Source organism: Pempheris klunzingeri, chromosome 8, assembly GCF_042242105.1.
Source record: "Pempheris klunzingeri isolate RE-2024b chromosome 8, fPemKlu1.hap1, whole genome shotgun sequence".
Classification (NCBI taxonomy): Eukaryota; Metazoa; Chordata; class Actinopteri; order Acropomatiformes; family Pempheridae; genus Pempheris; species Pempheris klunzingeri.
The window spans coordinates 14254712-14277354 of record NC_092019.1 but is presented as its reverse complement, the minus strand read 5'-3'; the positions used below and the strand labels follow the sequence as shown (position 1 = coordinate 14277354).

Here is a 22643-nt window from a genome sequence, read left to right as displayed (position 1 = left end):
GTTTTGGTACCTACTGCACAATATACCAGAAACGAGATATTGGCAAAAAAACAACAAAAAAAACCCTAATTTGTTGGCAACTTGTTACAAAAAGTGCTTTGATTCCTCGCCGTCAAGTAGCAAGGAAAACTGCTTAAGCTTTCAGGAAAGTGACCGGGAACATTAGGGCTAATGACACACACATTTCCAATGATCCCACCGAACAGCATAAATGTCATCAGAACACTTGGGCAGGATCGGGGTGCTGAAATGCTTGCAAACGTCACCTGAGATCATCCTTTGGTGCTCACACACAAGTGTTTGCAGTAAAACAGATGAAAAAGGGTTTGGAATACTTGTGATATGAAAAGAAAAGTAACTATGTCCAACAACTGATTTTTTAACATTAACTCTGATAAAGAATAAAACGTACAAAAGTTTTCAGCCTGGATTTTTCACACACATTCTGATTTTTTTTTTCCAAATTTGCCTCGTTCACATTTTTACGCTCAATTGAGACACAGGTAAAACAATGGTGCACGTTTCCTCTAAAAAACTTCCAAATCTTTCCTTACTTTTCTCTGACTTTACGCTGCCGTTAAAGCAGGACGCCCAACTGTACATACAAGGCTACTGGTGACTTGGCGTGGCCATTCTTTAGTCTACAACATCATTGACGAGCACCGTATGTTGAAAAAAACACAAGTCAAATAGATAAATGATAGCTTAAATGTGCAAAATACAAAACAGTGAACTACATAAGGATTCAACATTCTGAATAAAAATCAAGAATGGATAGTAATACATTTATGTCATGCAATTAAAAATAGTGTCATAACAAAGTGGGATAGGAGAGGGAGAAAGAGAAGGGGGTTACATATGAGAGGAACGGGGTGGGATGAGAAACAGCCATTGCTGGTGATGGTGGTGTTCAGATGGTTGGGAGGTGGCCTGAAGGTGAGTGCTGGTCGCCTGCTCGGTCTCTACTGCTGCATCTTATGGATGATGTCGGTAGAGATGGGTGGGTGGAAGTTGATGGTGTGGTGGCGGAGACCCTGAGACGTTTTGTAGCTCTTCCCACACCGGCACTTGAAGGGTTTGCGAACCCTTATCTGGGTTCGATGGCCGTTCTTGGCATGATACTTGATCCCGTTCACATTCTGTAAAGAAGCAGAAGAAGAATGAAGAATATGGCACTAAATCATCACTCTGGCTGAGGGTCCTACAACTATCTTGACTGTATATAAAAGAAAGAGCTTGACTGTTGACATCAGGCTATAGAGAGGTGAACTTAAAGGTGTTCTTGTTACAAATCTATCTCGTTTAGCCCTGAAACAAAGGCCTAACGCTGCCTGCTGCCTCAGACTAAGTCATTGCCCATAACCCTGTCACTCACGTCAGCAATGCAATTTTCTCAAGCTGCACATAATTTATCCGAAACCACAAACACCAGATGTGAATGGAAAATCCTGTAAAACTCCACATCACTGAAGTGGACTAGATGTATGCATCCATGTTGACATGTTGTAATGCTCAATTAAGGACTGACTTTCCATTGTCAGGAGCTGGGAATCCATTTTGAGTTTACATTCTCATTTCTTTGGGCAAATAAAATCACACATATCAGATTTTGTGCAACGCAATTATGTCAGGTTTTTATTTGGTAAAATTATTTCACTGCGTTTCTTTATGTTTATTATGTTATTTGAGAAGAGATGCAGAGTGAAACCTACCTTGTATCTCTTTTTACAGCCTGGCACTGGACAAGCAAAAGGCTTCTCGTCTCCTCCGTTCATGCACATAGAACTGAGGATAGACTCAGAGCTGATGGCGCTCTCTGTGGTCCATGACTCGTCACTGTCAGACTCCTCAAAGTCTACGTCCTCCTCATCGCACTCGCTACCTGTGGGAGGGGGGAAAGACAGAAAGGGGAACATTGATAGACTCAGGGCCTCACAACCAGACATGCGGTCATACAGGCCATTCTCCAGGACATTGCACTCTTCATGACTAATCTCTGATGAAATCTTGGCCTTCGAGCCTTCAGGCTGACAAATGCGGACCATTCTCAACATGTGCTTTGGGGCAGCATTCCCATAATCTCTACTTTGTGTGTTACAGTGCCCAAGTTCTCGGAAAGACAGAAATATGCCAATCGTGGGAAAGAATTTTTGCATTTTATTGAGGTCTTGGGGTCAATGACCTCCAATTGTTTTATTGATTAATCAAAGATGTTATACCATGCTACAAAACCACAAGAACTAAAACAAGACAGAACATTAAGGACTGCATACTTAGAAAACAAGCATGAGTACATGGGAAGGCATTATAAAGAAAAAAAATTTCCTGTTATGTAATAGACACTGTGATGAGTTAACAAAACAGATGGGCTTTTTCAGCTGCCCCTCGCTCTCTGTAGCTTGAATGTGAGCTTTATTGTAAAATATGTCTCATAAGCTCTCCTACTAATGCCAAAAGGATTTACCAACTGAATAATTAGTTCATATGGTGCCAGACTTGAAACTTGAAACAGACCCTGAAACATGAATAGCAAACAGAGATGCACAACATATCAGTCATCAATTTCAGTTTTAATAGCCATTAAAGCCATTACTACTTGAAAATGCTCACTCTGAGTGTACATGTTGTTATATATTATTGTTAGTAGTAGTGGTATTATTTATATTATTATTATTATTGTTATTATATAATACAGCTCCTCACTCTGAGTGTACATGTTGTTATATGCTATTGTTGGTGGTAGTGGTATTATTATTATCATTATTATTACTTTCGTGTTTGAAGTTTATTCTTATTCTTTTGGAGCTGTGTGTAACAAAAAGCAATTTCCCCCTAGGGATTATTAAAGTAATTCTGATTCTGATTCTGAAATAGATAACATGTATTTGATTGTCAGCAGTCACTAAGTACTGGAGATCTATCTGGAGAGGGCAGAGTGTGAAGGATGGTTATGTACCTGTAGGCGTGCTGCTGCGAAAGGAAGAGGAAGGGGTGATGGGCGGGGTGACCGGAGGGGTGAGGTTTCCACTGGTGTGGCGAGGTGGAGTGGAAACGCTGCTGCGAGACAGACTGCCCGTCAGAGACAGAGACAACTTGGGCTGCACCTTCCTCTTCAGGGTGTCGTGTTCACGCCGTGCAGCGTCTGTCATGAACCTGGCATTGTGGGGTTAAGCGAGGTCAGGGTGTGCGATCTTTTTCATGAATAGAGGATCATCTCATTTGATGTGCGATTAGTTACTGGGGGACTTCCTGATGTTACGGAAGTTCTGCTATTAAAGTTTTGCTACTGTAGAACACATGTTAGGAAAAAATATCATTGGCTCTATTCCCATAAAAAAAAGCAGGGTTTATGATGGATAGTAAAGTCTTTGGTAAATGTTTATCATAAAAATGAAATGTTAACGTAGACATTGTTAAAGCTAAAGTGGAATTAACAAATTACTGGATAACCACATCAAGATGTGTCTGTGAAGGCAGGAGACAGCGGCAGACCTTCTTGTGCACTGGCTTGCTGCCACTAAAACGTTATTCATGCACCAAATCAAAGGCAACTGGGATGAACCTAGAGCAATAAAAGACAACCAACTACCAAATCCTAAAGCAATTCATCTAAGCTAACCTCCAGATGGCATTTGAAATTGCTGGTGGAACCTCGTAGGAACAAACATTTTGGACACAGTAGTAATAATAGGGGATGTAGAGGACTTCTGCAGATAAATGTTTTTGGGGCCCAACATTCATATCATTAATTATATAATCATAATTATGCCAGATTTTGTAAAGAAGACTTATTTATAATTACTCAGCAGTTTTCTTTCACGATTATGGTTACTTTTCTTTACCTGTTGATGTAGCTGAGGGCGACATATGTGGGCTGCTGCTGCTCCTGCTTCTCCAGAAGACGGGGGTCTGTGTCTGAGCATGTGAGACGGACAGACAGCAGAGAGAAGAATCAGGCACATATTGTTTTAGTATAACTGGCCACATTTGGTCTAGACAGCTAGACTTTGCTTCACTGGAATGACGCTTACACCATCCCTATCCTTATCCTTCCCAGACCGAGCCCCTCTCCAACAAGCATTCAGACCAAACAGGAGTTACTGGTGCAATGACAAGGATCCCTCACTGGCTTCCCACCCGCAGACCCTCCCAATTGTTTTCAGTGAAGTGCCTGGCCAAGTTGGAAGCACCACTGGTGGCTAATGAATCCCGTGGTGTCCAATGGTGTTTTTCCCTTGCACTTCCCAGGCAAAGTGGGAAATTTTAAACGTTTGGGTTTGGCTGTGGCTCAGGAGGTAAAGTAAGTCGTCCATTTTACACAATAGAAGCATAAATGGTGCAACTTTTCAGGTGGATTTACAGCAAGTACACACAAGCAAGACTCTAGTCGGACATCTTGCATTAGATTACCAAAATATGATACAGTACCAAAATATCATCGGTAATTTGGTAATCTCTACTACTGCACTCTACCTACTAATACATTATTTACCTTTTACTACCAGGGGCTACTTTTCATGTTTATACTCTTTATGGTGGATCCCCATTAGGCGTCTGTTATCGTACATCTGCAAAAATTGAATTAGTACCAAAATGAAACTGTGGCTGCATCTTAAATGTTGACAAGATGAGAGATGTGCTCTTGTGACTGAACTTTTGCTCTCTGCTGCCTTAAAATGCTCACATCTGTGTACCCCTGAGCAGTGCACTCAGTGGCGAACAGTAGCAGGTTGAACTGGGTGAGTCCCAGGTATGAATGTGTGTGCATGCATGTGAGGCATGCATGCTCAGCTCGCTCAACGAATAAAGGCTAACAAAAACTATTTAGTGAAAATAATCAAAATGCAGGATATTGCACAATGTGCAGTACAATTAGTTTCAACATGATGTCATGTACCACTGTCTAGACTAAAGTCACAGTTTAGTTTGGTGGAGAAGCTCCATGGTTTTCAAGCTGATTGGTGGTTGACTGGTTTCTCGACTTAAACCTACATATATACACTTTTTTCTATCTGCTGAATTCATCACCCTCTCTGCTCTTTATTGCACAATTAGTCCTGCTGGCAAAAAGAAATAAGCCATATTCTGCTACTTACTTTCATTTAAAACATACAAGGAAAATGTAACATGTCAAGAGCCTTCTCTTCTTAACTTCCCTGGCACATTTTGAAAAGCTGCTCTGCAGACACCACATTGCTCATACATGACCACACTCGACACATACTGCGTTTTCCCATGCTGTGTTCCAGACATTCATCTTGCTCAGCGGTGCTAAATGTACAACAATAGCCAATCTCCACACCCTGAGGTGAAGCAGGCCTGACTTCAAACACTCTTCCCACTGCCATCCATGTGGGAGAAGAGAGATGCCCCATAAAACCACAGTGTCTGCCACTTACCAGCTGAGCCTCCCTGTCTGCCTCTGACAGAGCTGTGAAAGACTGCTACCCCCATGTGGTTAAAACTATCGCTTGTTTCCATCCACAAGCTCATTTACACACAGCACTTACACCTAAGGCTATTTGTAACATTAAATTGTGCTTTTGTAAGGCGCGATGACTACAATAGAATCTGTATACTTAGTAAGCAAAAAAAGAAGAAGAAAACAAAAACGGCCCAGTCCTAGTTGATATAATTTAAAAATAACTATAGCAATGATACAAAACATGTGGAAATAATGTAATTAAAGTTTTCCTAGTTAAAGGGGTAAGCAACACCTTTGTCAGGCTGTAATAAAACCCTGAGTCATACGCAATAATTACCTCCCCAAGCTAAATTTGCATGGCCTATTACTCCTGTTTGTTTGTTTGTATGGAACAAAACACCTAAAACAGATTTCCATTAAGTTTCTGCTGGACAGAAAGACGTTGTGCCAAAGAAAAGATGTTTAGATTCAGGAGGTGCTCTCTGATATGGGTTTTACCATTAGATGACTACGGATAAGACAAGACAAGAGCTGGGTCAACACCTTATGAGTACCAGCCAAAATGCACTTGTGCTATCACTTATCAATAACTGTCACGTCAGGCTTCAGCTAATGATTATTTTCATTGCAGATTAATCTGTAGATTATTTTCTCAATTATTCATTTAGTTGTTTGGTCTATAAAATGTCAGAAAATGCTGAAAAATGTTGAAACCACATGAGGATGTCATCAAATGTCTTGTTTTGTCCAAAATTACTCAAACCAATGAATCGCTTACTGAAATAGTTGGCGATTAATATAATAGTTGACGGCTAATTGATTCATCATTGCAGCTCTACTGCCAAGTATCAAAAATTGGCATTAAATGCCTGGTTTTGCTGACTTAATCAGAAACTTACTGAACAAAAACAGGAAACAAGTTTGTATGCATTGTTAAATGGGAAAAACAAGGATTTAGTATAAAGATTTATATGATTTAAAATAAGGTATCCAAAAAAGTTTTATTCCAATCAAGCTCTGGCAGCAATTTCGGAGAATTTAAAAGCCCAGGCACAATTAAGGCATAAATGACTAAATGGACTGGATTGGATTTTTGCTTGTTTGTTTTATAGCTTGTCTTATTTGTAGTTCTAATACTTACAATTTAGTCACTATCGTTAATTTCTCATCTGGTTATCACACAAAATGAGCTCTTGAAACTGTTTTAAGATGTAAGATGTATAAATTGAAAGTACGGACACACCACCATCTAAAAAGGCAGCACACAGCACAGATGGCGCTCTCTATTTTAACAATTTAAACTTCTGGCTTAATTCTGTCATGAGGAAGGTGAGAGGTGATGCTGAACAGTAAAACTCACCCCAAACCACATTTGAGTATACACGAGAAAGCACACATTTTAGAGGTCTGACAGAAATCTAAGTCAACAAACCAATGTCACTCTTACTGAAAAGCAGTCAAGTGTGATGATAGACACGGGACACCAACCACTCAGTGGTTAAGGCCAAGCCGCTTGCTTGACGATGAAATAGTGGCAGAATTTTATGATACTGGCAGGTAAGCCTTAAGAACAGCTAAAACCTCAGCGCCTAGGGCTCAGGAGGGCTCTCCCAGGCCTAAGCCGTAAGCAAGTGTTTCATTAACGGTGGACTTATCCCCAGTGAGAAGGACAGCACACCCTTCTCTACTCTCCAGCCAAAGTCATGGAAATACAGAGTAGGAAAGACATGTTCATAACGGCACTATTCCCCTGCCAAAAGCCAGAGGCAGAGCAGAGACTATTCTGAGCACTGTGTGTTGGTATGTGTGTGTGTGTGAGTGCACAAGAAATCCTTCCTAAGTTCCCTAATGAGCCTGAAGCAGTGGAATGGCTGCCTGCTCATGGACCGCTCAAACAGCAGTGGATCAATCTGTTCCCACACACTGTAAATCACACACACCTCAGGTGGGGACTGGGGAGAGGGGGGTCTGCAGGGGCCAACTCCCCGCAGCCTCTGCTATTCTTTTGGGGGCCACCAGCAGTCAAGGACCAGGACGAAGGCGCCTCAAGTAGAGATGGGAACCCCTCTAATCAAACTACTCAGGTGGTCCACCTCGGTGGCCGACTACTCGAAGTATTTATGGGAAACAAAAAAGGGTATTTATTCACCATTACTAGTTCCAGAGGCAAACAATCAGTTCCTATAAGCCCAAGTGAGTGTTTATGTACAAGGTGACAACTCAGGTGTGGGATAAAGACGAGAAAGGTACACAAGCAGATCTAGTTTCAAACATTTAATGTATAATAAGGCTCTATATTCTTTTATTTTAATGGGAAAATTTTAAAGTTGAACTCTGGAATCAAATATGTTCCATGCAAGCTTTCCATTTTTCTAAAAACACTGCAGTGCAAACAGAGTTCTCTCTAGGCAAAGCAAAGAGAAAAATCTGGATAAAATGTAACAAAAGCTGCTGATTTGCTGCAGATCGGATTTTTTCAAAATAAATGTTGGGTTAAAAAAGTAGAAAAAAAAAAACATTTAGTGAAGCTGTGCAGAGCCTGAGAAATTCATCTTGTTTCCATCCAGTTTTGCATTAGTGAGTGTGTATGTGTAAAGTATGTGTATGGGAGTGTACACTGATCAGTCAGTGGCTGTAATGTATGAGTGCAGAAAACATGATGCAATAACATGTTCTCATTAGGGCCCCTGTGACGGCCCGCAACAGGAAACCGAGGGACGATCACACAACAAACCTTCCTAAGGCAACTGGGGAAGTGACGCCTGCTGCCCTCACATAACGCCCTTCACGACCCTCTCACTCACACACACACACACACACACACACACACACACACACACACACACACACACACACACCAGACGCACACACGCACACACCAGACGCATAGCTCCCTCATTTCCAGTGTCTGGCTCTCCCATCCACCCTCATGGCCAAATGCACTGTGGGGTAGAGCGGAGTGGTGAGCATTATGGTGACATGTTTATGGCGGCTCTGAGCAGCGGGGGACATTACCAGGAGTGGTGGCACAGGTAATTCATTATGATGTGACCTCTGAGGAGGAAATGAAATGGAGTCAAGCTCCATGTGTACGCTGTCTTTGCGGGTTACTGACAAAAACATAGGGAGGTTAAAATGATCTATTATAAATACGTTTCGCACGGACAGTAATTTAAACATATACACATGCACTAAGTCATAGAAGCTACAGACACACATTCACTGGAAAGTACATATAGGCCCTTATGGTACCTGGATTTTTGTTGTTCAGGTTGCAACTATTTAATGTTTAATCTAACTTTTTAATGTACAAAATGTACAAAGTTTTTGTTTCTCAGATCCCAAGATGACTTGTTTTGTCTGACCAGCAGTCCAAAGCTCAAAGATATTCAGTTTACAATGATATGAAGCAGCAAATTGATTACAATTGAAGTGCTGGAATTAGTGAATGTTTGGCATTTTAACTTGAAAATTACTGCCATGTAATCCATAGTCAAGATATTTGCAGATTAATTTTCTGTCAATCAAATAATTGATTAATTGACAAATTGTTGCACACAAATGCAACACAAATGCCAGTAATTTTAAGACTGATATCCAATTAATCACCTTGACCTCTATGAATTTGACTGTGTTTATGTTAGAAAACTGGTAAAACCAAATGATCCAAACACTTTTGTTTAAATTCATAGTAGCTAAGTTGACAGAGAGAGTTGACAGCTCTCACAACCACACTTACAAAGGTCATTAGGCTCTTAAACGAGGAGTTAATGTCATCTGCAAAAGAAAACATAAACAGTAACCAATAAATGCAACATTTTAGGTTCAATTTAGCTTTTGCAGTTAAATTTATGTAAGCGTAGCAAAGGAGGAACCCTCATATCTGCAGCTTTTGACATGGGACGATATCTCATGCTTCACATTATCTCCTGAAGCACTGAACAAAATAAAAGAAAATCAACAAATTTCATTAAAAATATCACTTTTTCTCTTCAAGCCACACGCCCGTGTTGTGTAATGTCAACACAGGCAGTGCATTATCTCCTGTGAGGAACGTTTTATCAAGTACAGGAGCCCCTCATGCTGCAGCCAGCGCACAGGAACAGGAGCAGTGGTGTCGGGGGATGGGGAAATGTAATTAGGCCCACCAGGTGCACAGATCAGGGAACTAGTTACTGCTTCCCAAATTTATTACTTCCGCGCAGATTTGGGGGGGTGCATACCAAAATCTACTAAATGAGCTTCCAGTGAGAATTGGCAACAAACAGACGCATTGTTACCAAGCCTGGACACTTGAGGCCATCAGTGTGCCAGGCTCCTGCAGTACATTCACTCACAGGTCTAAATAACATGGTCCTTATTTGCCTCTGGTCTCCAGTGGCCTGGTCGCTCAGTGACAAAGTAAACATTTCAGTGGCTTAAAGCGTGCAGTTTTTTCATGTCGCACAAGAATGCCAGACCACTGAGGAGAGCTTTCAAGCTTAACATGACTTAAGCTCAGCGTTAAAACTTTTCTCTGGTCTTGCTGGTGTTTTCTAGGGCTCATTAGCATCTGCTCTCTTAAAGTGAGCTGAGTTTGCTCACAAAGGTCTAAGTGGACCACCCAGTGTTCATATTATGAGCGTGCATCTGCCGTCACGATGGTGGACAAACAATAGCAAGAACCATGTTGAGTTTTATGAGTGGTTTTGTCATAATTGATGTGGATGAGAAATAATTCGGTATTTAAATTTTATATAATATATATATATATTCTTTTATGACATTCAAATTAAAGTTTTTTTGTCTAAGCCTTTCCACATTGCTGCAAGTGTTCATGTGTACCTTAATAGAGCATTTAATCTGTATATCATCTACTATACTAACTAACTATATTTCTTACATTAAAAAAAGCCTCTTAAACAAAAGTTACAGAAATAATCTCTGTCAAATACAGTGAGTGTGCAGAACTACTCAGGAAGGATTCTGATTTATTCAAGCATACAGAGTATTCCTTTGATTGACACTTCTCCTTTATAAAAGTACATTTCATTTACTGGTCCTTTGAGCTGGTTACTGTATGACTCAATACACTATGTCGTTAAATGAGTTGAGGAAGTAAGTTCTGGCCTGTAATATCCACCATACGTTTTTACTGTGCAGATCAGGCATCTCAAGAAAGCTCCCTCAACCAGCAGCAGAGCAGCGCCACCCCTCGGTCACAGACCTGACCAGCAGGCCGGCTGGAAAATTGGGAACAAGAATGTGTGCTTGTTTTCCAGGCGCCTAATTATAAAGGAGAATGTGCTTTAAGCAGCAGGCCACCAGATGAGGAGGAAGACAGGCCAAATCAAGCACTCTCTCTGTAATTATGCTTCACAGGCACTTGGCACAACGCGCAAGATTTCGCACTTCTCAGAGTGGGCACAGGCCAGCGGACAAAGGAGGGGGGCAGCAAAGTTTTTCCATTCTGAGCCAACTAATTGCCTCATTATTCCCCAATAAGTCATTTGGAAGCATTTTTTTCTAAGGCTAACACCTCGGACACATGCACAGCACACAATCAGAGAGCAGAGGATATTAAAGCCAGTCAAGCAACAAACAAGAACAACAGAGACAGCTGGGCCTTGTCAGCTTCAATAATAAGTGTCTGAAATATTAGATTGAGAAACAGATGCAAGAACTAAAAGATTGTAAAACTGTGAGGAGGGGAATTCACGTTCTAGATGACAGAAAAGACAAAAATGCTTTAGCACTTGGCAAAAACGTTACATTCTTAGTAATATATTGTATCACTAAAATGCATCTAAGATAAAACTTAATAACTCTAGATTCCTGACTGGACACAATTTTATGCACTTCTATGAAAAAAGAAATGGCAATATAATGTAGTGTGGAGGGCCAAAACAGACATGCTTTGATTTTTATTATGTATTTAATAATAAAGTCAATCGATTCTGGACAGAAATTCACTCAGTACAATGTTTTTATTTTTACATTACTAGAGTAAATAAAAACATAACTTTTCACTTGTACACCGAGGTGTCTTTGACCAATATAAATTGCTTCACAGCTAAATTGAATATAACTTGAGTGATTTTTTTCTGTACAATAAATATTACATTACTTAACTAAAAAACAAGACTGTGATGTAAAAAGAAGTCAGAAACAATGATGATACAGTAGCTGTGGTAAATAAATGTTTTCCTAGCTTGATCCATAACAGCATCCTTATAGGGAGTTCGTGTTATTGTCTTGCCCCATATGACCTAAAGGTGGCGCTGTTGGTTGTGGTGAGCTGCTGATTAGTGTGTGCAGAGTAAATCATGCTATGATCTGGTGCAGGTGAACTGTAGACCAGCACTCATGTGGGACTGGATATGAATTACCTACAGCTAAATGTAAATAGATGTGGTCATGAAGTCCAGATCTATAAATCACCATGCTGAGCAACACAGTCTCTAAGGGACTGCTTAGAGTACTTTTTACTTTTTCAGATGCTTGGAGGGACCTGTATCCTTTAAAATCACATGATGACAACTGCTTTTCACAATAATGAATAACTGATTATAAAATGTTGTTTTCAGGAGGTTGCATTATGATGACATGACTTGCCTTCTCAAGAGCGATTTGAGTACAGCAATGCTTGGCCTTTAACACTAGTGTCACTGAGTCATTATATTATGCAGTATCTGATATTTTTCCACCTACATAGGCTGATAGACACAGAATATGGTTAAAATGATATGAAATACGTGGATATGTAAAGAGCAGAATCCAGGAAGTCTTGCCTGGTCTGTGTGATTGTCCATGCTCGACGAATAAACTCACAATATCTGTTTTTCATCTGAAGTTGGAGTGCCTTAGTTTTCTTTTTCAGCGGGGGTCTGTGCTTATAGAGGATGGTTTATCTGCTCCTTTATTATTAGCATTAGTATTTTCACCTGCCTTACTAAAGAGTGCCTGTTGTGTGTGTGTGTGTGTGTGTGTGTGATAATATGTGGATATTTATTCATATATATATATAATAAGGATATTCCACTGCATGTCTAACTTTTCTTAAGCAGCCAGTTTAAAATGTGTGTTGCATGGAAGTCCATGTTTTATCATTAATTATCATAATAACTATCATAAAAACTTTTTACACTTATGATATACTGAAGCTGGTAGTGACTTAATGATAATGAAAATGTGATAAAGGCAGATATAGTGTTGGTAGATACAGTTGGGTACTTTGTGCATCTCTAAAAACTACCCCATCAGAACCAAGAAATCTAGTACTTATATGCAAACATACGGTGAAATAGCCCACAACACAGTGCATCATTACTAGAGGGCTGTTGAAGTGATGCACAGAGACATCCTTCCTTCAGGTGAGCATTGTATCTAAACTCTGTAGTCACAGAGGCTGATCATGCATCAGTGTATCATCACTGGCTCCTGCAGGCTGCAACTTCACTCACGGCGCCTCCGAGGCAGCTCTGCGCGCGGGCCTCGCGCTGCAATAATGTTGCAGGAGCGAGCCGACGGCCGGTAAAGAGGCTGTGACCGCGTCTGCAGCCGCCTAATCCGTGACACAGCGTTGGTACGGGCCTGCAGGTGGACAGCGGGAGCAGTAACACCTACACTCAGACACCGACAGCCCACCACACCTAGCAACAGGGTTGTCAGGACGCAGGAAGTAAGTCGCTAGCTCGCTAACTTAGCCACTCCTGCTAGCTGCAAACCTCGGCCACTGCTAGCTGCGGCGCTCGTTGCCTAACGGCTCTTACCGATGTGGTTGTCCTCGATGTGCACGATGAGCTCGGCCAGAGAGTCGAAGTGAAGTCCGCAGCCCCCAAACCTGCAAGCGTTGGAAAAGAAAGAGGCAGCGGCGATGCCTGTCATGGTCGCTGCTGCATTGGAAATGAGGGCAGGCGGTGGCGGCGGAGAGCGGCGGGGAAACAGCAGGCGGACAGCGGTGGGAACAGCTGGTGCGGCAGGGGCGGTGCGGCAGGGGCGGTGCGGTGACTTCTCAGAGCTGCGTCAAACCATCTGGAGAGAGAGGGAGATAGAGAGAGGGAGGGAGAGAGAGAGGGAGTGAGTGAGAGAGAGAGAGACAGAGAGAGAGAGAAAGAGAGAGAGACAGGAAGTAAGGCGAGTTGGCCTTCATTCCAAAAGCTAAACTGTTTTTAAAGAAAGTGAATATATTTAGACAGATCGTAGATCTAGATTGATATGCATCTTGCCATAAAAGCAAAAAACAAACAAATATCTTTACCTTATGTTGATTATAATTATTTAATCATCACATTCATTTTCAAGTTGATTTAATGAATTCGATCATTAAAATAGAACATTCATCAACAAATCAATTAACCTTTTCATCACTTTTTAACTTTTTAAATATCACCACTACTGTAGTATAATACTCTAAATGCCCTGTAGACGCCTGTTTAACTGCTTTATTGACACAGTTTATAGAATATGATGATTAAAAGTTTAATATTGTTTAAATCACTTAACATGTTAACCTATTTTATACAAGTTAAGTGATTATATCGTCTTTCAGGGCATAATTCTCTTCCAATTTATTAGACTAATGAATGGACAGAAACTATGTAATTTATATAATTACATTATGATTCATGTTAATGATGAAATAGATTATTCCTTTAAATTTCAGCAAATGCACAATTTTCCATTGACAAAACTTATGAAACTCTAAAATAGTTGTTTTGAAATTTTATTTAAAAAAAACTTTGAGTGGAAGTTGTTTCTGTAAATGTCATCAATCTGGTCAGTTTGTGTACAGATGTCAGGATGAAGGAGAGAGCAGGACGATCAGTATCTAATTGGAAACATCACTACAAACTGTCTGCTGAGTCTTATTTTATTTCTTCTTTTGCCTTTCATGGTTCATTTTATGTCCTGGTGAGGTGTGTTTTCATTTAACTATAAGTCTGGATGTCCACTTATATCCTTTCTGAATTAATATCAGTTATCAGTATTATTTTTAGTGATGAATGTTAGTGATACACAGTGGATCAACTAGTGGCTGAAGAGCATTGTTTGACCACAGTGTGGCAGTGTTGGTCAGCAGATAAATAGGAGTCATGTTTTTTCTGCGTGTGCATCAATTTAGGGGTCTCCTATAATGACCTCAAACTTCACCAAAAGTGTTGTTGTTGCCATTTTGATATATTAGGTGCTCTCACTCATAAAACATGGCCCATTTCTTATGGATTAATTTATGAATGGAATAATTTTATTTCCATCTTCAGGCCACAGAAAGTAAACAGCTACAGCTTGTTTGTGATATTTGTGATATTTATAAAAATCTAACTTATTTTTTCTCCGCCTGTTTTCAGTAGAGGAGAAGGAGTGATACAACCACTGAAAGATGGGGGTCTGCACAACATGTAAGAACACATCACTGGTAAGTAGACAGTGAATATTCATCTTGTCTGTGGAAATCAAGGATCTCTTTCTAGAGATGCAGATCATTTGGTAATGAAAAAATACTGTAATGAGATTTTGTGCAGTAAGTTTGAGTTTGTGACGGCTGTCAACCACTGGGCCCAGCCCACTTTCAACAGGCCAACCACCACAGTGATGGTCAAACTATTTATCGAGCTATGTCTGTGAATTTGAAAAGCATTACAGCTTCTTGTTTGGGGAAGCCGATGGTTCCCCTTTTGAAATGCTGGCCTTACGTATCCTCATTTATCTATTTGTGGTTGTGCTTGATGAGCGTTGCTACAGCTCATCATTACTTCCGTTACAGCCCATAAATGCAGATGACTATTTGTGACTATCTGCAATACAGACTTACTGAAGTAACACATATTACAGTAAAGACAGGCACATAATTCCTGCTGGCATCTTCAGTTCCACACGCAGCAGAGAGATATTACAACTTGTATATAATATTAGATTTTAGATGTCAGTGATTTAAAATTAAAATGTCTTGAAACATAACACAAACAGAGATTTTCTAGTTCTAAAACTCCCCAGCAAAACCTTCTGTTTCAAAATGCTAATACATGAGTAAACACACTAATGAGCGAGAACACTCATTAGTGTGTTTGTATGTATTATGTATGTATTAGCATTTTGAAACAGAAGGTTTTGCAGGCCAAGGTAATTTATAAAGGAAGGAATAACACCATGACAATGCCGTTCTCTAAATTAATCCAGAGTACTAGAATATTTCTAAATGGTTTTACATATGACCTTAATAACCCGGTGGGAGCACACACAGAAGCCCAACTCAGATGTCGAAAGAGCGATGCGCTTGCTCGCCAGTGCTGAGCACAGAGAGTATCATCCTACGCTGTTATTAATCTAAAGAGTCATCACATAGGCAACACTGTCCACCGTCCACTCAATGTAAATGTTGGGGGGGTTGAGTGTTTGAGTGCCGGAGCGTCACTGGGGTTATCTTCTGGGAGCCTCCCCGCACATATGTTTTTCTTGAATTAGGCTTTCAGCTCCAACATAACGCTTCACCTGGTGTCCCAGGATCCAAGACCCTCCTACACCAGTGGTTTTTATACTTAAACAAAGGTATATAAAGAGTTCCCTACTCTCATGATGAATTCCAAAACATTTCCACAATCCTGAGAATCACTGCCCAACTGTTTTTCAGTGTAGTAAAGCAGTTTCCATAGATGTTGCTGGCACTGTAGAGCAGAGCGTGACAAGTTCCTAATGATTTAAGAGACCCTTAAACTACTGTACTGTTGATAAGGCATCACGTCTGACTCATCAAGCAATATTTTCTTATCTTTACCGACTGAACTACTTAAACATGCTTCTCAGCAGTTCAGAAACTAGATTTTATCTGCTTGAAAGAGTCTAACTCATAGTCATTACCATGCCAGTAAACACCACATCACCTTACATGCCATCAAAAATGTATGAGATGAAGATGAGCTGGCTCTGCTTACTGAATACTTTTTGTTGGAAATATAGAGGAATTAAATGCAGAAGAATTCAAAAGGAACCTGACCTGCATCCATTTGTAAAACAAGCTCGATGAGTAAACTCTTCTTCTGTGTGAACCTAAATTTGATCTCAGTCACTCCTTTTTTTTATATAATCTCGAATAAAATGAGCAATTTGGAGATCTACATGTAGTTTTCAAGTGGCAGGGATAAGATTTTACCATATAATTCCTAAATTATGAAACGTCACACTTTGGATTAGTAAAGATTTTTGTTGGAAGTGAAGATAGCAGAATACTGAATGCACAATCAGTTTAAATTGCCACTTCACGTGTGCTGCTGAGGTGTTGTGATGTGAAATGCCTTGCAGTTACACTGAGAGCTCAACATTTCCAGGCACAATCATCTCCGAAAACAATGTGTTACAGTAAAATTCAACGTCTGCTTTCCATCTTTGATTGATGAAGATATTCTTCTTCTGAAGGTGTTTTAAATTGTGTTTAGAAATTTAAAACCTGCACGACACTTTTCTTATTTAGCCTTCTTCACCTTTTGCACCTACTGCAACAAAGCATCCCCGCTGGTGCTAATTTTCCCAAGGTGATCTTACTCAAAAGCACTGCACGAAGGCATAATAATAAAAGGTTTAGTATAATATAGATCAAATCTGCTTTAGTGTGGGTCATTGACCCTAACTGTATCGGCTCTTTCCAACCTTAATAGTCTGCTCCTCTGGGAGCATAATGTTTGGATTGGTTGGGAAATATATTGGCAATAAAGAGACAAAAGGATGTCATAAACGTTGATTAAAGCTCTGGTTAAAAGACACAGGCGGAGAAGCTCTGAGTTATGAGGGCTTTTCAGACTGCGTTATTGTTTCAGTGACAGAGCTCTTAGTGCGTCTAGTGGAGTGGTCGCAGGCGAGTGGTAAACATTTCTCAATGTGTGAGGAGTCATTAATCCCTGGAGCCGAGGATGGCTTCACTGCCAGTGTCTGTGGCCCGAGAAATCACAGCCAGTTGGCACCAACAGGTCACACAGAGTTTCGGCATAAATGCTTTGTACTTCAGAGCTGTGTAAATCTCTTCTAATGTGCTGTAGCTAAGGCACACATTTCAGAAAAGGCAGCGTGGAACAACTCTGTGTCTTGTTCAGTTCATCTGCAAGAGAAGCTGTTGATGATGTTGATACGGTCTGTCAGGTTATGGCCCTTTGTGAAAAATAAGATTTGTGGAATATAAGAATTGAGGAGAAATAAGTGTAATAATCAGAAAAGAATCGAGTAGCAACTATTTTCCCTGATGATGAAGTCTAATAGGGAAGTGTAGCTTTGATTCTCTGCAATATGAAAACTATCATCAAAACCCTAAAGGCCCTGAAGGACCCTGGAAACCTCCAGGCTCACTGGTTTGTTCTAATTTCAATTAACTGAATGATAGGTGGCATATTTTTTTTTAATCTTGAGGTTCTAGTTTTAATAGCTGTATTGTTTCAGTTTTGTGCCCACATGTTGCATATTTCACAATGAATTTATATTTGATGAAATGATCACACAGCAAATCTGAGGCCAGGTAATATCCCAGCTTAGGAAAATAGTTCGCGGAGGGTGGAAGGAATGGGTGTGAGGAGTGTGGGGCTTCTTGGGGGTGGTGGGGGTTAATAGTGGGCCCAGCAGCTCATTTCTGCCTCAGGGCCCCTCAGCAGGTTAATCCGGCCATTACTGTCAGTGCACAATAGACAGCCACCTGCGGACACACAGGTGGGCAGTGATCACAGCTTAATATTACAAAAAAAAAAAAAACATTCTAACAACACGGTACAAATGAATATACAAAAAAAAAGTTTTTCTGTGGATCTAATTAATCATGTGAGCGACTGTGACATATCACATTGGGGTAACGCACAGGTGGAAAGAATAACATTCATGATGGCTGAATTCCATTCAGCTGCTCCAGTTTCAGGGTCCCAGCATTGTGCATGCTGGCTTGTTGTCACACTTACTGGGACATTTGCATTGAACAGAGCCATAATTAATGTTAATAACAACAACATCTGTGCTTTTTTCCTACCATGACAAGTCAAGAAGTCTGCAGCAAAAAGACCTATTTTAAGGGTCATTTTAGAATGGCTTCTTTATTCATTATTAAAGTAGGGGCTGTTATATTGTTTGTAGTATGCTACTTAAAGTTTGTCACGTCTTGGTGCAAGAATTGTGTGATTGAAACTTCTCATCTCACCCTCCGTGAACCGGTTTATGTTACAGGATGCTCAGTGCGCTTTTTCTTTTTGCACGCCTGATCGATGGGGTGCTGGAGATCCAGCTTCACACCACACCCACCCCGGGCCCAGCAGCGTCCCTCCGTGCCTCTTGGGCGTGCATTTGCAAACTCCGCCCCGCTCGCGCCGCCTCCGCGCGGACCGCAATGATTTAGAAGTTCAGGAATCCCACGTGACGTCACCCCGGGGTGACGTTATGCTTCTCTAAATAGATCGTATTGTAATCTTTTCTCAGTCCAACGTGGTTTCTTCTCAGAGACTGCTTCACATTTTCTACACTTGTTTGGTGAGTTGAAACCCTTATACCAGCATGCAGAGGACCGTGCACGCGCCTCTGCAGGTTTGTTGCGTTTGTTTCAAGCAACCCCGGTCACTTTTTTCTGCTTTTCTTTCATGCAACAGCTTGTTTTGTTGTTCGCCTCAGCAGCCACGGGCAACATGTTTGTTTGCGTCTCCCTTTTTTTTCTTCTTCTCTGCTACTAAAAGAGGTAAAGAGTCATGTTTGTGTTGCTGGAGTGAGTGCATTGTCATCCACACTTCGCGCCGGCCCGTCTGTTGACTTGTTGTTGAAGTTGGACGCGGAGTCAAGTGCCGCTGCCGCTCGGGTCTGTCAGGTAGCAGCGGAGACAAGTCTGCAGGAATTCACCTCAAGCCCGACTCAAAGCCACACAATGGGCCTCTTGCAGAGGATGGTTTTCATTGCACTTTTATTTGGCACGTCTGCTCGGGGTTTGCTCCAAAGCCCCAGAGCTGGATCCCTGCATCATTGTCACGCCTGTCCCATCTCGGGATACGCAGAGCCGGCGTCTGTCCCGGACTCGCTGCGCGCTGCGGTTCACCAGCGACCGTCTGGAAAATGATAGCTCGGTGGTTTTGTCTGTCACGCCAGTAGAAAAGAAAAGAGTGGTGTTCATCTTCCAGAGAAAATTTACGTCCTCTTTTTTTTTTTTCTCCCGAAAAGCAGTGTGTTCAACATTACGTCATTCTGCAGGCCAGTCGATATTTGATTAACCGCGGAGATGTTGAGGGTTGCTCTCGGGAAGGTTGTGCTGACGAGGCGCGCTTTGTGGCTGCACGGCTCGAAAAAGAAGAAAGATGTTTTAATCATTTGATTACTCTCCGCTGTCATTATGTTTATGTGACAAGACTATCAATAACCGCTCGTTTCTCATGCACGCTGCTTTAGATCAATGTGAGGGCTCCCAGTTTTATTGTGTCCCCTTCTAATTGGCTGCGTCAATAACACCTGATGATAAGGCACTTAAGTTTGATAACAGTATTAGCGATTCGGACCATTTAATACAGACTGAGATTGACTTTTACTTTCATAAAGTGCTTTTGAGAGCAGGCCCCTGACGTCCTTCAACAGAATAAAGTTGCATTTTCGGAAAGCAACAGTTTGTAGAAAAGTTTGGAGGATGACTACTTTTTAATCTGCTTTTTCATCTTCAGAGGTTTGGAACAGTTAACAGTAGTGAGCTGCAAATTCCCTCAGAAATAGTTAACTATAATGACAAATCAGTTTTACTTTCTTTCAGTGATGCTCTGCTGAAGTGAAGAGCCACTTGGTCAAGGAAGTGAGATAATGCACATCAAAATATGACAAATTACATGAATGAATTAATACAAAACATCAAAAACTGTAAATTAAACTTACTGGACAACTTGTGTTATTTAGTAGCATTGAAACAGATCGAATTCTTCTCATATTTTTCAGCTTGATTGTAATATGGCCTTTATTTGTCGATGGTTGTTGCATGTGCTCAAGGTGAAACATTCCTCTGGTCATGGCTGTACTAATGTAGGAAGTGGATCACTTAACAGGAATCATAACACTAATCACACAGTCCAATCAACAGTTTGGCCACACAAGTTTCATTTCACCGTAAAAAAAAAAACTCTTGCAGGTACTTTATTATTTTGACTTGTATGTTTTTAATACAGATATATTCTGGTATAAAGCACTGTGTAAGTAAGAATAATGTGAGTGGTACTAGCGCCATGGTAGCCTTCTAAGGGGGCATATTTGTAGTTGTTATGAGTTTATGTGTTGTGGAAGAGACCAGTAATTGATAGGTCTTGAGGTTTACATCACAGCAGTCTTTTTGTCACGCATTCACTTCAAGAGCAGAAGTTCAAGGCAGACATTGTCTAAGAGGGCCATGTTCCCTGCCTCAGGGAGAACCGTGATCCTACCTTGAACTTGTGCTGTCAAATGAACCGGCTATGGGGAGCTGGAGATTTGAATTGCTGCGCATGTTTGTGCTTGCTTTAACCCCATATGCCATTGCAACCAACCCCTCTTTTCCTCACCATATTGTTTAAATTCTAATATGCGGCCTACCTGGAGAATTCCTCCCCAGTTCCTCTTGAAATCGAACGCCGGACCGTAATCCTTCCCCTCGCACACATCAGGATATAGTTAATGTAAAGTGTAACCAAATTTCCTCTGCTAAACTAAAACATCTATATCAAGTGAGAGCCAAGTGCCCCGTCCAAGGAAAGAGCCTTGAGTACTGATAATTGTAAAAGTGTGAAGCTGACTGGATAATTCACAGAGGCATTTGCAGAAATAATGGTTAAAAGTTTTATGCATCATATGGTTTGAATTTCCTGGTCAATGTGATGAAATGATCAGGTCCCTTTTTAGAAACAGGAAGGAAAATGTTAAGTTTCTGCATCTGTTTGATAGCCATGAACACTCTTTTTCTCTTGTGTTTTTATTAGTGCTCCCTGGCGATATCAGTTTCTGTGATTTGGATTTAAATGAAGTGGTTCGCTGTGGTACAGGTGTTCAGCCTGAAAACAGCATAGCAACAGCAATAGCACAAACAACTAAAAGTCTCATGTAACGATTTTAGATGAAAATTTAGCCTAAAATGTTGATTCAAGACGTTAATAATCAGCGACATGTCCATTGGCTTTTTTGAAGTACTGGATCTACAGTTGTTCTTGCCATCTTTCTGCCATCTAGTTTGGGTTCAGCTTTAGGATCAGCAGTGTAAGTCATGTTTGTTGTGTCAAAGCAAACCAGGTGAGTTTTTAGGGGCCCTGTAGAAGAGACGGAGTGAACTGGTGACAGAAAGAGAGACCAGGGCTCATTGCTCTCTGACAGAGAGACCCTGTCCAGACCCTGTTCTGCAGGCTCGGTCATGAAGCACAGCTTGTTAGGAAAACAGCACCGCTTAGCATGGCACAATATTTGAATGTTTTGACTGTGCTTGAGGAAATAGTCTGTACCCATGAAAATGACACACATGTACAAAGTGTATGAAGGTATTCATGCTCGACACGTGACATGTGGCATTGACTTGAGTTTCGGATGCGTTTTAGTTTCTGTGAATTGATGATGATGGCGGGTAAAAGTGTAATAAATTTAAAGTGTTGCTGCAAATCCTGTAGATTATGTGGATGTAATCCCCTTTTAACAGTTTATTTTAATGAGATTGGAGCAGTGCTACATGAGGGAGGCAGAAAATACAGTGGAAAAAATGTTGTGGTTTTGTTTGTTGTACATTTCTTTATCCCCAAATTTCTTCATCTAGCTTTACTTTTATGGTGTTAGTAATAAAGATGCACTGTGTTTTTGTACACTTACCGACTTTCTTAATTCATCAAGGCACCATTCAAATAGTTTGTGAAGGTTTAATTCACTTATTGGATTAAAAGAAACGAGTGTCCACCCCTCAAGGCACCCTGGACGTTCACATAGTCTTGGTGGGGCTTTGCTTCAGACCTCACAACCTGCTATTGATCAAGGCACTGGCTTTAAGTTGAAGATGGTCCCTGGGTGCTGCGCTGTGGCTGCCCCAAGGAAGGGATTGATAAAGATTAATTTAACATTTGTCATGCTCACTTGACACCTGTTAAAATATCTGTCAGACAGTAGTGACCGTCTGCTGTACTGGCATGTTGTGACTGTTCAGAGGTTTTAATTAGAATAGTTTGCTCTCTCATTTAAATAAATAAGCCAAATTTGCATCTATGTTTAATGTCGTATTAACACAAACATCCTAAAGAGAATTTCTTGAATA

The 22643-nt window shown here is 40.8% G+C and overlaps 2 protein-coding genes across 2 annotated transcripts in view; one reads left to right on the top strand and one right to left on the bottom strand.

Moving 5' to 3' along the window:
* Window positions 1–804: 804 nt before the first annotated feature.
* On the bottom strand, window positions 805–13292 carry jazf1b (JAZF zinc finger 1b). The gene is made up of 5 exons (XM_070835934.1): window positions 13177–13292; window positions 3843–3915; window positions 2957–3153; window positions 1713–1882; window positions 805–1139 (listed from the first exon to the last, which is right to left on the bottom strand). The coding sequence occupies exons 1-5, from the start codon at window positions 13289–13291 to the stop codon at window positions 963–965; spliced, it is 732 nt and encodes a 243-aa protein (XP_070692035.1). The 5' UTR covers window position 13292; the 3' UTR covers window positions 805–962.
* Window positions 13293–18919: 5627 nt separating this feature from the next.
* creb5b (cAMP responsive element binding protein 5b) overlaps window positions 18920–22643 on the top strand; it is a 36859-nt gene continuing 33135 nt past the window's right edge. Inside the window, exon 1 of the mRNA XM_070835928.1 lies at window positions 18920–18949. Coding sequence (XP_070692029.1) covers window positions 18920–18949 — 30 coding nt within the window. The remainder of the gene's footprint in view (window positions 18950–22643) is intronic.